The 16,627-nt window shown below is 39.0% G+C and overlaps 1 protein-coding gene across 27 annotated transcripts in view; it reads left to right on the forward strand.

Moving 5' to 3' along the window:
• The window catches only part of Bmpr1b (bone morphogenetic protein receptor type 1B), a 420,914-nt gene that overhangs the window by 390,637 nt on the left and 13,650 nt on the right, over positions 1–16,627 (forward strand). For all 27 annotated transcript variants that reach the window (XM_063247301.1, XM_063247296.1, XM_063247304.1 and 24 more), the window contains 4 exons: positions 117–213; positions 1,216–1,354; positions 10,621–10,813; positions 11,588–11,885. In XM_063247301.1, coding sequence (XP_063103371.1) covers positions 117–213; positions 1,216–1,354; positions 10,621–10,813; positions 11,588–11,885 — 727 coding nt within the window. The remainder of the gene's footprint in view (positions 1–116; positions 214–1,215; positions 1,355–10,620; positions 10,814–11,587; positions 11,886–16,627) is intronic.

Here is a 16,627-nt window from a genome sequence, read left to right on the forward strand (position 1 = left end):
TCTTCATGTCTTGCATATAATGCTTAGTATGGACTTTGGGAAAAGAGCTGATTCCTCATTTTTAAGTAGAAATATTGTCTATATCATAGCTGTTATTCTTTCTTTCGAAATTTCAGACTTTGTTGATGGACCTATACATCACAAGGCCTTACTTATTTCTGTGACTGTCTGTAGTTTGCTGTTGGTCCTTATCATTTTATTCTGCTACTTTAGGTAAGTTTTCAACATGTAGATATAGAATTTTGCATTTACCTTATCATCCTCATCCTAATATTCTACTTTTGTTTCTTAAAGTTTTTAGTCACAACTGTCTTTGACCTAATGAGATCTGAAACTGTTATTGTTGAATATGTGTCTTAGCAGCATTATATGTATATGTAAAAAGATACCTATCTAATTTCTGCTTTAGATATCAAAAGGACTCATAAATATTTAGTCCCTAAGGAAACTATAGAGAAGTTGAATTCAGGGACTTTTTGCTACTAACACTTGATTGTAAGCAAATAAAAGACCATATTGAACTTAGAGTAATTCAAGTAAGTCTGTATTTCCCGAGGTAAAAAATTCATCTTAATATTGAGATTTTTAAACATAATTTGTAGATTAAGCATTAAAATCAAGTTTAGTTAGGTGTGATTAAATTATTTTCAGTCACTTAACTGTTTTCTAGTTCATAAAGTGTTAAAGACCTTTACATACTATTTGCCTTTTGAGCAATTTAATATTCATTTGTAGTATTCTGCAAATGGATCAGTCAATTCAAATGAATTTATAGTTGAGGACAATTATTAACAATGTTTTTAAAGTTTAATTTTATTTCATTTGTTTATTGTTTTATACATTATCTTATATGATAAGAGTTAACTATAATGTTTTCTATAAACCAAGAACTTTTGTCTTTAATTAATTAGAGGCTTTATAGGAAAAGATTTTAGGAATAAATATTGTAAGTGGGAAAACAGAATATAGTCTACTTGGATATGTACAATTAAACAGAAAAAAACTTTAAATGTTGGAATACTAAAAAACATGAAGTTAATTAAAAATGTCAGCAAGGTAATTGCACTTTGTATTTTTGAAACTATAAGTAAGGACAGTATTTGGTATTTGGTATTATATATGTGTTAAATGGTATTATGAGTCAAAATCAATATATTACAAAGTTTTACCCCTGTGTTGTATTTTGGTTTCTAAAATTATCCCCTTTGTGTTTAGGTATAAAAGACAAGAAACCAGGCCACGTTATAGCATTGGACTGGAACAGGATGAAACTTACATTCCTCCAGGAGAATCCCTGCGAGACCTGATTGAGCAGTCTCAAAGCTCGGGAAGTGGATCAGGCCTCCCTCTGCTGGTATGAGAAGGAATGGAGAGGAATGTCTTCAGAGAGGAAATGTCAGTACATGCAGGGTTTCATTTTACTGAAACAGATAGGGCTGCAGACAAGGAGAAAGCTTCATACAGCCAGTTAGACATCGGATCTCAGATGCAGGGTTTGCTGATAACATTTTGACATGCTGGGGTAAGGTGATTGTTTTTTAATGAAAGTGTATCATTACAACCCAGATGCTCAGACGTCCTGATAAAGAGCTGATTAGAGAACAGTAAACATGGGACCATCTTCCCTCTGTCCCCAGCTAGGATAGCATTACTGCACTTTGGCCTGGCTTTTGGAGACAAAAAGGTTACGGTCACCTGGGAGCTGAGTGCTTCTCCAAAAGGAGGAAGCTGCCTGTCACCTGTGGGGTTTGTGTTTCAGGATGAGGTCTTAGCTTTTCCAGTCAGGAGAGGTTTAATTTTCTGATGGTCAAGCTTCCAGTCTTGATGAGAAATATGTCAAATATGAGGCACTTGTCATGAGAAACATGAACTAACTCTTTTATGGACCACAAAGAACAGCTATTGCAATTCATAATGGAAATAGTTTTAATGAGGAATATTTTTCTTTCTTTCTTTCTTTCTTTCTTTTTTTTTTTTTTTTTGTACCAGGGATTGAACTCACGACCTTGCGCTTGCCAAGCAGGTGCTTATGCTACTACGCTAAATCCCTGGCATAGGAATATTTTTCTTAATAATTCTTTTATGATTGATTTTCCTGGTCTTCTTAGTCTGGTTTTGACTTTGGGTATCTTGTTTACTTGACTCATTGGATGATGTTTTATTTATTACTCTAAGAAATGTTTTAGAGATGTGGCCAAAATCAAATTATGTAGGTGTTTGAGGCATTGTAATAAAGATTATGGCCCTTAAGATTTAAAAAAAAAATTAGTATAAATTCTAGTGACCAAATACCTTGATTTTAGAATTTTTAATGTTGCAAATATAATTATATTTTAAATGTATATTTTACTTATAAAGAAAAGCGTAAATCGTCCATTCCTATTTGATAATGATGGATTCAATGTGTCTGCTTTTGAAATTGTAGCCGATTTGCCCCCTCATTCTTTTCCCCATCTAGCTCTCCCTTCTTGTTATTCTGGAGGTGCCTTTCTGAAGTCTTTGATCCTGCTGTCTTCCGTTGCTGGCTGTAACACTCTGATGCCTAGCGCTGTCTCTAGATCCCCTTTCGCAGCCTGACCCACATGGCACCTTTAGCCCCGCCTGCCCGCCCACTCTGGCCTCTGCCTGTCTCAGCCAGAACCGAAGCTCTAGCATCACCTCTGAGCAGTCATTTCTCAAACAGGATCTGCATGCCCATCTCTGTAAATGTCGGCTCTCTGTGGCACCTTCCTACAACTTTGGGCTCCACACCTGCTTCCCATTTTACCTATGATGGCTTCTCAGTTACCTTGGAGCAAGCCAGTTTGTATTCTGTTATAGCAGTTTCTTTTTATTAGTCATGTGATAGTTTAAAAAATACTTTAAGTGGCATTAATGTCTCTGGGTCTGTGGTTGAACTGTGTTACCTTTGGGGGTGAGGCGAGTACATATTTATTATTCACTTGGGATCCCCAGGAGAATATTTGATTCATTAAACAGACCACTCAGTCATTTGTTTAAAAAAACCAAAAGAAAAAAAAAAAACACCACTTTCAGCTCTTTCTTTTATCTACAAAAATACTGTTTCTATAATTTAGACACCAAACAATATTATTTGGAATATAGCCCGTAAATCTTAAGAATGCAATGCTTCTCCGTATTTCCTGTTCATCTTTTAGATCTCTGGTAAATGGGACTAAGTGATGAGGGTTGGGGAGAGGAGAAGAATAAGGGTGTGTTCCCTATGTGCAGCAACTCCCATGGGCGGTGTGTTCATTATGTGCTGCAAAAATTGAAAACTGCTATCATTTCTCACTCCAGACAGTGGCCTTATATGTTCCCTCTTACAACTCATAGTATCCCTATGGGGAAGTACAGCCATGTGTCATGTAATGACGGGACAGCTTCTGAGAAATGCATCACAAGACAATTTTGGGGGGCTGGGGATTTAGCTCAGCGGCATAAATGCCTGCCTTGCAAGTAGGCAGTCATGAGTTCGATCCCTGGTACTGATAAAAAAAAAAAAAGGAAAAAGACAAAAAACCCCCAAATACTTAAGATAATTTTTTTTTAAACCGGTACCAGGGATCGAACTCACGACCACACGCTTGCAAAATCACAAGCCCCAAGACAATTTTTTTGTCACGAGAACATCATAGAGTGTTTCTACACAAGTTAAGACAACTGTGACACCATGTAGTGGTATAATCTCTTGGGGTCATTACTACATAGTCTTCAACGTAAATGTCAGTGGGGAGCACACAACAGTTTTAGAAACACACCTTGTGTTATGCGACAGGTGAGGTATGTCCACCAGCTGAGTTACAGAAGCTGTATCTGTGCCCAGGTGATAAGCCTCCTGAATCTTTGCTCTTAACATTTGTAAAATGTGAAGCAGATGTTAACGAAAACAATGAAATGGATTTGATTAGGCATTGGGGAGGGTTCTATAGAGCCTGGTTCACTAAAGAAAAATTTCAGTATTACAGCTTTTAATGTTTGGTTCTAAGATTTGGTTTGTAAGGTAAATGATATAGAGGTGTACAGTAAACCCTCCATGTATTGTATTATATGAGTGACTACCTTACCATAACAATGATTTGTTCTTTACCTCAGCGTAACATTTTACATGCAAACACATATTTGAAACTAGTATGTATCAAATGATTTTATGTGTGAGCTTAGTTTTGGATTTTCACTTTTTTCCTTGAGATATCCATTTCTTCATCAAAAAAGAGTAAAAGAATTGTGCTTAAGAATTAAGATATAGAACCTGGGATTTGGCTTAGTAGTATAAGTGCCTGCCTGGCAAACAAAAGTTGTGAGTTAAGGCCCTGGTATCAAAAAAAAAATAGTAATAGTTAAGAGATAGTGTATGTTTCTGTTATCTGAGTCAGATATATGTGTATTTATATATGAATATATGACAGATCATTTAATTATATAATAAATAGTATGTATTACTGTAATATCTCCCCAATTTGACCTTGTAAAGAAACAGAAGTTAAATTACTAAATATTAACCTTCTTAAGTGAGAACTCATGCAAAATTTTTTTGAATATATAGCAAAGGTTTTCCAACCATGTATTTGTACATATGTGTGTGTATGTGAATGTGTGTGTGTTGCTAATTCAGAGAGTGCACTATTATGACCACATGTTATGTGGTCCATATACCAGGATGTATATACCATATGGTACATACCATATACCATCCATATACCAGTATGTACATGGACTGAGGCATCTGATAGTGTCTGATGTTTAGCACTGAATAAGGAAATAACCCTGAAACAGCAGTAAAACCTGAGTCTTCAAGCATTCACATGGACCCAGTACTCATGGAGTAATTCTTTTTTTGGAGCTACAGTTACAGTGATTGTATGGCATAGGTACAGGTGCACTACCATTCCATCATTGTGACAAAAGCTAAGATAATTGACTTTGAAGAGGAAACATACTTTGGCTCACAGCTTTAACAGGTTTTAGTCTGCAATTGGTTAGCCTGTTGTTTTGGGATGTGGTAGCAGCATATCTTCCTGAGAGCTGTGGAGACATGGAAGTGCTCACCTTCTGAGCAGAAAGCAAAAGAGACAGGAGTTCCACAGTCAACTGGATCGTATGGTCCTCCTGACACAAGAGTCCCCAGATTCCACCTTTTAACAGCTTTATCCCTCCCTAGTGTACAGAACTGCAGACACCCCTCAAGAGCAAACCTTAGAGAAACACTTTTTAAGACCCAGCTTATTGCAGGACATTTTATTTATACAATCATTTCAAAAAATGATAGTCAGAATGTAATGGAGAATAAAAATTTAGGTACAGAAAGACTAGAAACATCTGCTAAGTCAAATAAGCACTCAAATCAGTTTCTCAACTTTTCAGGTTATATTTTCAGATTCTTTGATGCTATCTCAAATAAGAGTGTGCTTTAAATTTCTGAATATAAGTTAGCAATACTTCTTAATCTTAGGGATAAGGTGTTTCTGTTCTATCAAGCATTGCCAATTCTGTCAGTACTTTAATTGAAGCACAGACATTATCATTAGAAAAGAAGCAGATGCAAAACTGTCCATGTTAGGAAATGTGCCCTAGATTGACAAGAGCAATGCTTTGTAACATCTGTATATTGAACAGTAAGTGTGGAAAATTTCCTTTCAAATGAGTAGTTTTGCTGCTGTGTTCATGGCTCCCAACTTCTTACTGAGCCTAACGCTTCTGCCACCTTATGTAGGGACAAGAGTGTAGGGAAAGTTAGTTCACAGCACAGTGGAAGGGAGGGAAAGGACAAAGGGGGCTCTCTGCGTGCACTTGCTTGTTCCTTCCATTGAGCTTGTTTCATAGCATGTTCTTCATTTCATTTTGTTTTGTTTTCATGGCACTGGGGATTAAACCCAGGGACATGACCAATGAGCTATGTCCTTAAGTCCCTTTCAAAATTTGGGCGGGGGGGGTGTCTGTCCTTTACCAAAACACTTTCTGTCTGATATTAGGGGTAGTAATGGTTCTAACAGCAAGTAGCACTACCTTTTAAGTTGAGAAAAAAACATCCATTTTGAAAAAAAAAATAGAGCTGATCTTTAGACACCTGTGGTTAAACAAGACTAATGTCCCCCTCCATATCCTTCTCTGTAAAATTTGTTATGTACAGGCAAAGAATTGTTATGTCTGCTGATCAGTTGACTGTGAGATGAGTTTTTCTGGTTGGTTTTGGTTGTGTGGTTTCTAAAAGTGCAAAGACAAAAAGAAAAACCAAGTGTTTACTTAATGTAAAGCATGTATCTTAAACAGAGTACTTTCCAGTTCTCTGATCAGATTGTGTGAGTTTTAACCTAAATTCTTTGTTTGTCTTTTAAATTCTGTGAACAGCCACAGATGTTTAGCAGTCTTTTCATTCATAGAATGACTGATATAAGTGTTCTTAAAATATTTGATTTTAAGCGCAGATGAAAGGAAGATCATGTATGCATAGACAGTCAAATTTGATGTCACTTAACTCATATTTTCTCTTTGTCTAGTTACTGTTCTCTTCATAGCTCTTTGGAGCTGCTTACAGCTTAAGTAACCTTCACTCCAACTTGTTAATGTACATTTTTTCTTTAATCTGCCATTTTGAATTTTTGACTGACAGCTCTTCCATTTGAAAAGCGTAGGAGTTTTTTTGTTTTGTTTTGTTTTTTTATTTTAAAGAGAAAAACCACGCAAAACAACATAGAACAAAGCCAGTCACAATAACCCAGCATACGTAACACAGGACCCCAAAACAACACAAAATCAACAGTGGTCACTGCAGTTCCTCTTGCTTCCCCAAAACAGCTTCAGATACCTTCATACATAGTATAAATCAAATAAAATAGAACAGAGTAGAACCAATAAAAATAAGAGAATGAATACAACAAAAGACCCCAGAACAAGACAACAGTAAAGGCAAAATGGCCACCATAACATACCTTTCTACCATTGAAATAGCTGCCCATGACATTGGATATAACAAAACCAAGCCAAAGAAAACAATAAAACCCAACCCAACAAAACAATGAAAATGATACAGGACTTCAAAACAAGATAATAGGGAGTCAACAGTGGCCACCCACCCTCAAAAGGAGATCCACCATAGATGCCACATTGCACACCATGATCCTCTGAATAGATGATCAAACCCCTGGCCCCAAACCTCTAAGTCAGTGGAACGCCAAACACCACAAGCATCAAACTGTACTTCAGTAGCAATGGTCACAGCCTGTGCTTCTCCAGATCAGCTGGTCACCTGTGGGGTTGGGGCTGGGGTTGGTTCCTCTTTCCTCCCAGCCCTTGCACCAGAAAAGGCCCAGTATCGCTGTCACTCGCATGGCAGAGGACTGGTTTGTAGGGCGGCTTGCTTCCTGTTGACTCCTTGTTTTCTTCCTCTGCAGTCCCTGAATGGGGCTGACCCATGGGAAAAGACTAGGGTGTGGCTGTTCCCCAGGCAGCAGCAGTCTGCACATGGTGCTGATTCATAGGGAGGGCTTGCTTCTTGTTGGTTTCTTGTTCTCTTCCCCCACAGTCCAAAAAGTGTAATTTTTAGTAATGTCTTCCTGCTTGTTCATTTTTCATTTCATCTTCTACTTCTTAAATATTTCATGTAGTTATTTGACATTTCCTGTCTATTGTAATACGCAATCTGAAGGTGTTAAATCTCATGCTGTGACTTTCCTGACTTTCTTTTGTAGTAACTGTTTCTGTTGTTTGAAGATGTTTATTCCATAAGCTCTTCTCTCATATTCTTCCTCCTTTTTCTCCATCTATTTATTTTTCCCTCCCTCCCCTCTCTTGTTTTCTTCTTTGTGAGCCCACCAGTGTATAACAGTTTTTCATATTGCAGCCATATATCAAGTGTTCTTGAGGCAAGACCTCCTTTAAAGTACTATTCATCCTATCATAGTTTTGGAAGGAAAAGTATTTTACTTTTCTTATCACTGGGTCAAAATATCCAACACTCAAAGTTAAAGGAACAAAGGATAATTTAACTCACAATTTGTAGAGGTTTCAGTCCATTATCAGCTGCTCCAAGGCTTGGTAGCTTGGCAGAGGGGCATTGCAGAGGAGAAATAATTCATGCTAGACAGGAGGTAGCAAAGTAACAAGAGATAGCCACAGGTCTTTCTATCCCTTATGTCTTACACAGGCTACTTAGGTAGATAAGACTCATACCCTTTACCCTAGCATTGTACAATGAATAAGTTTTAGCATCAGACACTCTAGATCCAACCATCTCTTATAAAAAAGCCATCTATGGCTGCATGAGGCTTTGGGGGGCATCTAAACACAAGTCATAACAGTGTACTGCTAGTCCCCCAAAGATTCAGGCATATTCCTTTATGGAAAAAGCATTTAGTTCATCTCCAACAGTTCCCAACATCCTGACAGTTTGAACATTGCTGAAAAGTTCAAGTCCAACGTCTCCTCTGAGATTCAAGGCAAGCTTTTAGCTGCAAGCTCCTGTTCAAATGAAAAGAAAGTTAGACACTTCCAACATTTAATGGAACAAGATAGACATTTCCATTTTAAAAGTTACAGACAGGGGAATACAAAGGAATGGGACCAAAGCAAGTCCAAAATCCAGCAGGGCAAAATTTAAGTCCTGTAGGTACATATGCAGCACCCTTGGGCAATCCGTGAGAAGATGTGAACTCTACAGGGCTGGGATGGCTCCACCTCTACATCACCTCTGGTATTTGTAAACTCATGACTTCTTTGGCTGGTTTTGCTCACTAATTGCAGGTTTCATTGGACAGTCCACATTCCTGGCTTTTCCAAACTTCTGAGGTTTCCACAGTACCTTCAGCTTCACACTCACAGCTTCATACACTGCCCTCTCAGGAGCACAATGCCTGGCCTTCAAGGCCTTCTTCTTCCCGACCCCACAACTCTTGTATTCTGCATGCACCTTAAACCAGTGCCACATGGTATTGCCAAAGTCTGTGGCTGTTTGGAGCAGTAGCTAGGCTTGCTACTCTCTTGCCTGTAAGAGTCCAGTGTTTATGAACCCAAACCCAAGGAACAAATTCTCTAGGCTGCCACCACTCTGGAATGTAGTGCTCTGGTGCTCTTTTCTTAAAGGAAAGCCTTTCACTTTTGCAAGTTTCAGGTTGCAAAGGGTGAAGTCCTGATGCTGCTTGTGATGGCCTAAGCCATCTTTCTATTCTTCTGTTCCTTCTCAGCAGTTAAGATGTCCTCTTCTCTGTCTTTTCAGCCCACACCTTTACTGTGGCTTTCTATCTGGGAAAACTTACAACATTGTAAATTATTCTGCTGGGCTTTTAGCTCTTGAGTCTCGATACAGGTTTGACAGAATCTCCCATACAGAACAGCCTACAGTGTTTTAGCTCTACTCTTTCAGACAACATCTCCAAACCTTTCTTAACTCTACTCGTACAAGTCAGCTCCAAAGGCTGCTAAACCACATGGTCAGGTACAGTCATAGCAGCCACTCCACTTCTCTTGTACCAAATTCTGTATTAGTAACTTTTCTCATTTCTGGGACAAAACAATTGGCACCTAAAGTTAAAGGGAGAAAGGACTATTTATCTAACAGTTTGTAGAGGTTTCAGCCCATAGTCTGTTGGTTCCATGGCAGGGTGGCATGCCATAGGCCTCACAGAGGAGAAACAGTTCATGGAGGCAAAAGCTACCAAAACAACAAGGGATGGCTCTACTCTTTCTGTATCTATCCCTTATATCTTATCCAGGCTACTTATGGCAAGTAGCATATACAGCCTTAATCCTAGTGCCCAGGATCCTAGCGTTGTACTCTTAAGTCAATCTTAGCATCACATACTCTAGCTCAAGTTAGAAGCATGACCACAAAAGGCTTTGGGAAGACATCTAAACACAAACTATAATAAAAAGAATGCTGTGAGAGATTTCCTCATATTTGTAGTTTGCTTTCACAAGAGGGATGGCATGCTACCAATCTAGCACAACTTTAGTACTATTTGATAGTACCAACTTAAAGCCAAAACATTAGGTTAAGTTCTTCTAGTTTTAAAGGGGTCAAATTTTAGACTCTGCATATCATGCAACTATTATTCTTTGCCCAGTTACAACCTGTATTTTATAAACACTTAATAAATCATTTCCTGCTGTGGTCTCAAATCTTTTTCTTTCTCCTTCTCAAATTTTTCTTCTTCCTTTATGTTTTTCTATTTCCCTCTGTTTTCCCTGCTTGGTGATTTTGTGTATCTCCTTGTGTGCCAAATAGTACATTATAATTTTGCTTTTTTTATTGTGTCTGTGATCAATTATATGATGGCAAAATTCTTTCAGCATATCTAATAACCTGTTATAGTAGTGAGTGAGGATATCCTGTTCTGCCAAGTACTGGATATCCATTCAAGTTTTTCCTTTATTCAAATTATAATAGATAAAATGAAACATTTGCTAATTTGAAAATAGTGTTTTGAGCATTCAGAATCCCCAGGCTCAAATACATTTATTTGTAAGAGAATAGCATAAGTTAATAAATATAAATAACCTGTCTATATAAGAAACTTACTGACTAAATTATTTTATATGCATTAATTATTTCTTCTCTAGAGGAAGAAAAGATGAAAGAGATCTGCAGCCCTGCGCATACTGACAGAGTGTTTTGGGATTTAACAGGTCCAAAGGACAATAGCAAAGCAGATTCAGATGGTGAAACAGATTGGAAAAGGTCGTTATGGAGAAGTCTGGATGGGAAAGTGGCGTGGTGAAAAGGTAGCTGTGAAAGTGTTCTTCACCACAGAGGAAGCCAGCTGGTTCCGAGAGACAGAAATATATCAGACAGTGCTCATGCGGCATGAAAACATTTTGGGTGAGTAAAAGTCTGTATGACAGTGTTTGGGGTTTTCCAGCTTTCTTCTGTTTTTCTGTTAACATCTGCATATTAATTTATCTGTCTAGACCCATTATGAAACATAGGCATTCTCTTCTTAGTATTGGTCCAAGAGCCTCACACAAGAAAAGTGGGGGACGGTACAGGAGGGATGAATGAGGTACTTTTGGGAGTGCGTGGTGGGCTGGACATGGGATACTCTCAAATGTATTTTCTGCCAAAACAGGAATTGCTAATATAATACCAGAATTTCGAAGGCTTTCTTAAGGATTTGAAGGAATATATTTTTGTTTAAGTGTTGTGCAAAGTTAGAAGCATTTTATTTATAAAGTTTATTTATATCGAGACTTTGTGTTGAGAATTGATTTACTTATTTTCTCAAGCTGGACAGGATCTGTCTGGATCATTCAAGAATGGGTGATATGTTTGCCTTAAGCAATGTTTGCATTAAGCAGGACTGTTTTATAAAAAGTGCTTACCTAGAACTGTTATACCATAAAAGAATTTATATATCAGCAATTGATCAAGAAAGGTGTTGTGTTTACAGATGCAAATTTTTAATCTTTCTGTATCCCTACAATTTTGATTACCTCTGGTTAGTATTTGTAATTTAACACCATTGTAGACATAATCAGGAGACTAGGTAAAATGCTAAAAGGAGACATCTAGACCAAGAATGATATTTGAAAGTATGAATTATTCCTGATTATATTTCAAGAATGCCACCAACCCTTTTGTCTTTTTTCTTTTTAGGGTTCATTGCTGCAGATATCAAAGGGACAGGGTCCTGGACCCAGTTGTACCTCATCACAGACTATCATGAAAATGGTTCTCTTTATGATTATTTGAAGTCCACCACCCTTGACACTAAATCAATGCTAAAACTAGCCTACTCCTCTGTCAGTGGCCTATGCCACTTACACACTGAAATCTTTAGTACTCAAGGCAAACCAGCGATTGCCCATCGAGACCTGAAAAGCAAGAACATCCTGGTGAAGAAAAATGGAACTTGCTGTATAGCTGACCTGGGCCTGGCTGTTAAATTTATTAGGTTAATATCAGAATGAACAAGTGTATTTCCTAACATTATTCTCATTCACTTTGTGCAGATGCTGTGTACATTCTGTAGCTCGGTGCTTCTAGGATATATTTAGTAGATGAGGAATCCCCTTCATTTCAACTCCTTAGAAAGAAAAAAAAATGTCACCAAATGTTTTCCCTGTTCCGCAGTGTGTTTAGATCATGCTCTTGGTGCTGTGCTCTGCAGTGACCTGGCATAGAGACTTCCTATTAGGTTTGCGGCTGATAGGAAACTATAGGAAAAAAAGTGGTGAATACCTGGAAACTTGTGCTCCGAATTCTGCCAAATGCATGAAGATGGGAAAAGATTCATGTGAGCACTGACAGTTGCATATACAGTTTCCTGTGTGGTATCAGAGGGAGAGGTTTCATAGGTGTTTTGAGAGAAATGTCAGAAATTAATAAAATACAGGTAGTATCATACTGTGGCGTAAACAGTGAGTGGAGCACCTTGGCCAGAGACCAAAGTGCTGACAGTGCTTTTCAGACCCCTTAGGCCCCCAGATAACATTCATAGCTTCCTTGATATGAGGAGTGGACAGGCTGGTGGCTGGACTCGATTTTGCTTACCTTCATTTTTTTTTTTTTGTCTTTTTGTTTTTATCGGTACCAGGGATCGAACTCACGACTGCCTGCTTGCAAGGCAGGCGCTTATACTGCTGAGCTAAATCCCCAGCCCCTCACCTTCATTTTAATCAGAGTAGCTCCTTTTATCTCCATTGCAATATAATTAGAGGAAAGGTACCTCTGTTCTGGAAAAAAAAAAAAAAAACATACAAAATGAATTTGTGAACAACCTCCAATATCAAAATAGAGCTACTGCTTTATAATACTCAGTTTAGGCTCAGTCTTTATTACATGGTTGGACTTTCTTTTGGGACTTTCCCAAAGAGAACTCTAGCACATGAGAAGGGCACAAAGCAGGAGTCATGAGAGAAGAGTCAGTGTTTGAAATAAAGAACTCCCAGGAAAGGCCTGTTGAGTTGGTACTTTACTCTTCAGGTAAAGGCCAAGGTGTGATTTAATAATGGGCCCTCAATATGTGGAAGTCAGCACTGTTTAGAAGATGGCCTGTTGAAGTTCTTGATCTTTAAAAGCAAAGCAAAAGAAATGATTTGCTCTAAAGGTTGAAGTTAGAAAATATGAACCTTTGCCAGTAAATATTATTAAACTCTTTTTCTTTTCTAAATTCATTTTTTAATGACCTGCCACCCTAATCAAGTCTCTACCTCAAAAATCATCCCACTCCTCAGACCAGGAGCCTCTTTCTTTGCTCTGTGAAACATCTTCAGTACCCCAGAGGGCCATCTGCTTTTCTAGCCTGGTCTTTGCAGTGTCTTCAAGTTTGGCTTCTTCTTCCCACTCTGATGACCCTGCTGCATTGACAGAAGTGCCATCTTGGTCACTAGAGCCTCATTTTTGCCCTGCCCTCATCTTCATGGAATTCTGGCTTCCCCTCTGTTCCTGGTGTGCCTTCAGTGGCCAGGTTTCCTCCTCTCTCTCTTCCCAGGTTCTGCTCCTGTGTTACCTATCACACATTTTCCCCTGTGAGATTTCCAGCTTTTCTTTCTAGTTCTCTGTTTTCTTGCCCCATTTAAAATGTGGGGCCCCTCACGTCTTCCTTTGTTCCCTGATTGCTGGTTTCCCAGCTGACTAGTCTGACTTCATGGCATTCCTACTTGTACCTGGCCAGGGTGCTGTCTGCACCATATTTCTGGACTCTGGGGCAATGTATCTTTCAGTTACATCTGCTTTACAGTCTCTTCTATATGTTGCTGCCAGAATGATTTTCTCAAAGCCTACTTTTGGACATTATTATAATGTCTTATTTCCCATGGCTTTGGGCCAAAATGGAGTTAGAGGCCCTTGGTACAGTTTTTGCTGGTCCTGGACTACATTAGGTCCATTCCCACCACACCACTTACCTTTTGCTTTATGTATTCTGAACACTGTGCCACCCGCATGCCCAGGTGTTTTTGACAGGTTTTATTGTTACCTGCATACTCATGTGCCCCTCTCTAACCACCACTACTCTCCACAGTTTCTTCATCAGAGACATCTTGCTCTCAAACAAGCCTGATTTTCAGTTAATCTTCTTGTGCCAGTGGGACCCTCTATCTATTATTATGACATTTCTTACACTGTTCTATAACAATCATTGGAAGATTTGACACTCCGGTGCAGCATAAGCCTTTACTTACTTAATGTGTATTTTTAAGATTTGCACCCTATTTTCTTTCCCATTACTAAGGTATTGCTTAAAATTTTTATATAATGAATAAATGAATGATTCCATATAGACTATAGAATTAAGGAAGAAAGTAACTTTTCTTAGCTCCAGAGAATCTCTACATTCTGGACTAAATGTGTCTTTCCCATTTCGTATTCTACCAACTCTCTACTTTCTGTGTTTCTTTTGTGAGATGGAGTGTGTGGTTATTTTTGCCTAATGTGCCCGTGCTTCCTACCACCCAGCTTGTGATTACACAGTCTATAGCTCGGAATGTGCCTGCCTCTCCAGGTGTCTTAATCTTATTTGAGACATGCTTCTGGGTCACTTTGTCCCCAATGAGGAATAATGGCACTTGACTCTACACTCCTCTGGTCATCTCCTGGCAGCGGTCTGCCTGGTATTACAATTATTTTGGTGCATGCTTTGTCTTTCCTATTAGTCCTTAAAATCAAGATCCACACCAGATTTAATACAGTGTTTCCCATTTGAACTGACAGCGAGTCACTCATTGTATTTCTGTATTGTTTGAAATAAATAAATGTAGGTGATAGCAATAGCTATTACCTTGATAATATGCTATCTTCTTGACAGATCTTTAAACAAAGACTGTCTCTTACATTTATGAAACTTAGCCTCTCAACTTTTAACGTAAACTCGTATTCTAGGAAGTGGGAGAGATTCCTTTAAGGGATACTTAGTGATAGTGGCCATTGCCAAGGTAGGCAAGTGATGAGATGGTGGCCTGGATGTTGATTAGATGCACACACTCATGTAGCTACAGACCAGTGGTGGACATACATCTTTCAGCCCACTTTCTAGTGCATTAAATGGACGTTGCATTCGATAGTGATAAAAGTCCATTTTATATTTTTCTTTCCTATATTTTAAAGCTTATACTTCCTAGTTTTTAGCCTATCTTTTAAATAATGTAGCTATATGTTTCTTTAGTTTTCACTCTTTTCCTGACCATTTCATAATGCTCATATTGTATGTGTGTAGATGAATAGGTGTTTGGAGTATGCTTTATCCCAAGTGGAGTCATAGCAAACAGTTGAATTTTCAGACTTCATAGGTAACCATTCTGCGAGAACTGTACCTTTTCCTTAATGTCTACATGGTGTTAACTGTTCTCTTAGGCCTTTAAGTTATTTCTGGGAGGTTCCCAGGGAAACTCAGAGTCCAAGAGAGATAGACAGAGACACCGAGAGAGCACTAAGGTGGTGCCTTAGAGATTTCCTGCTGCACAACATTTTTGCCTTGGTTTCTCCCTGCAGTCTTTAAAAATGATGCAAGTGCTGATGCATTTCCTGCTCAGCTGGGATTCAACTTGAGCATGCCTAGCAGCAGTCTCATCTCCCTGCCTCTCCTTTGGGAAGGGAAGACAGTGGTGCGTGCATCTTGAAGGCCTGTGTGCTGCTTTTCACATTTCACTCTAGAGGATCAAGCAGCCCCTTCTAGTACTTCAGTGTCAGAATAAAATATTTTCCTAGCAGGTAAATAAATCCTGGCCCGGGCCTTTAGAGGATTAAATTTAAATAGGGAAACCTACGGTGAAGACTAGACTGTTGGACTATTGGTCCATCTGTTTATTGATGACTGTCAAGTTGTCCAAATACAGAAGACATGGGTGACCCAGCCCAGTGGGTACTTAATTTCCTGAGCCCTTCCAGTGTCATTGCTTTTGGCCTCACTTTTGCTCTGTTCACTCTCTGGGTTGCCTTTTTCTTTTTCTTTAAGTGGCATGGCTACATGACTTGCCAAAGACACAGAATGTAGCAACTCCGTCTGAAAGAGTTGTTAGTTGTAAAGTTCTGTTTCTGAGAATTCCTGAGACTTCTTGAGATTTAAGGATGTACCATCGAGCTTCAATAAGTGCTACACAACTCTCCTCATTGGCAAACATTGACTGGACAGAGTTCAGCTACACTCAGCTTATGTTGTCACTGTGTACCGATGCCCGAGGGGCGGTCAGGGAGGGACCTCTCCCGTGGGAGTGCTACACTCCTATTACCCTTTCTTTAGTGTGTCTGCGTGACACCTGTGGACAGGAAGAGGACCTCTGAGTCTTGATGTTCCCCTTCCTTTCTTCATGCTCTGGCTCTGCGCTGTCGTATGCCTGCAGTGTCAGTGTCCTTTCTTCCCTTCCTGGAGCTGCACATAGCCCTGCGAACTCACAGCCTCTGTGTCTGCCCCAGTTTGGAAGAGCCACCCAAAGCCTACACTTGGAGGAAGCTCTCTAATCATCACTGTGGCTCTCTCATTCCTCGAGGATTTTTTTTTTTTTTGTTGCCACTGCTAAACAAATGATTTTGGTCAGAAATAAGAGTTTAATTTCCTTGTCTCTTGAGGTATTGCTACCTGAAGGTAGCCCTTTGTTTTGAGATTCAAACACAGTTAGACATTAACAGCCCCATTCCTGCCTAGTGCTGTTAGAGTTGGGCATTATTCACAGCATGTGTGAGAGTCCTGGGGCGCTCATT

Source organism: Cavia porcellus, unplaced genomic scaffold (genome assembly GCF_034190915.1).
Source record: "Cavia porcellus strain 051 isolate PalLab524CR breed Dunkin Hartley unplaced genomic scaffold, mCavPor4.1 scaffold_4, whole genome shotgun sequence".
Lineage (NCBI taxonomy): Eukaryota > Metazoa > Chordata > Mammalia > Rodentia > Caviidae > Cavia > Cavia porcellus.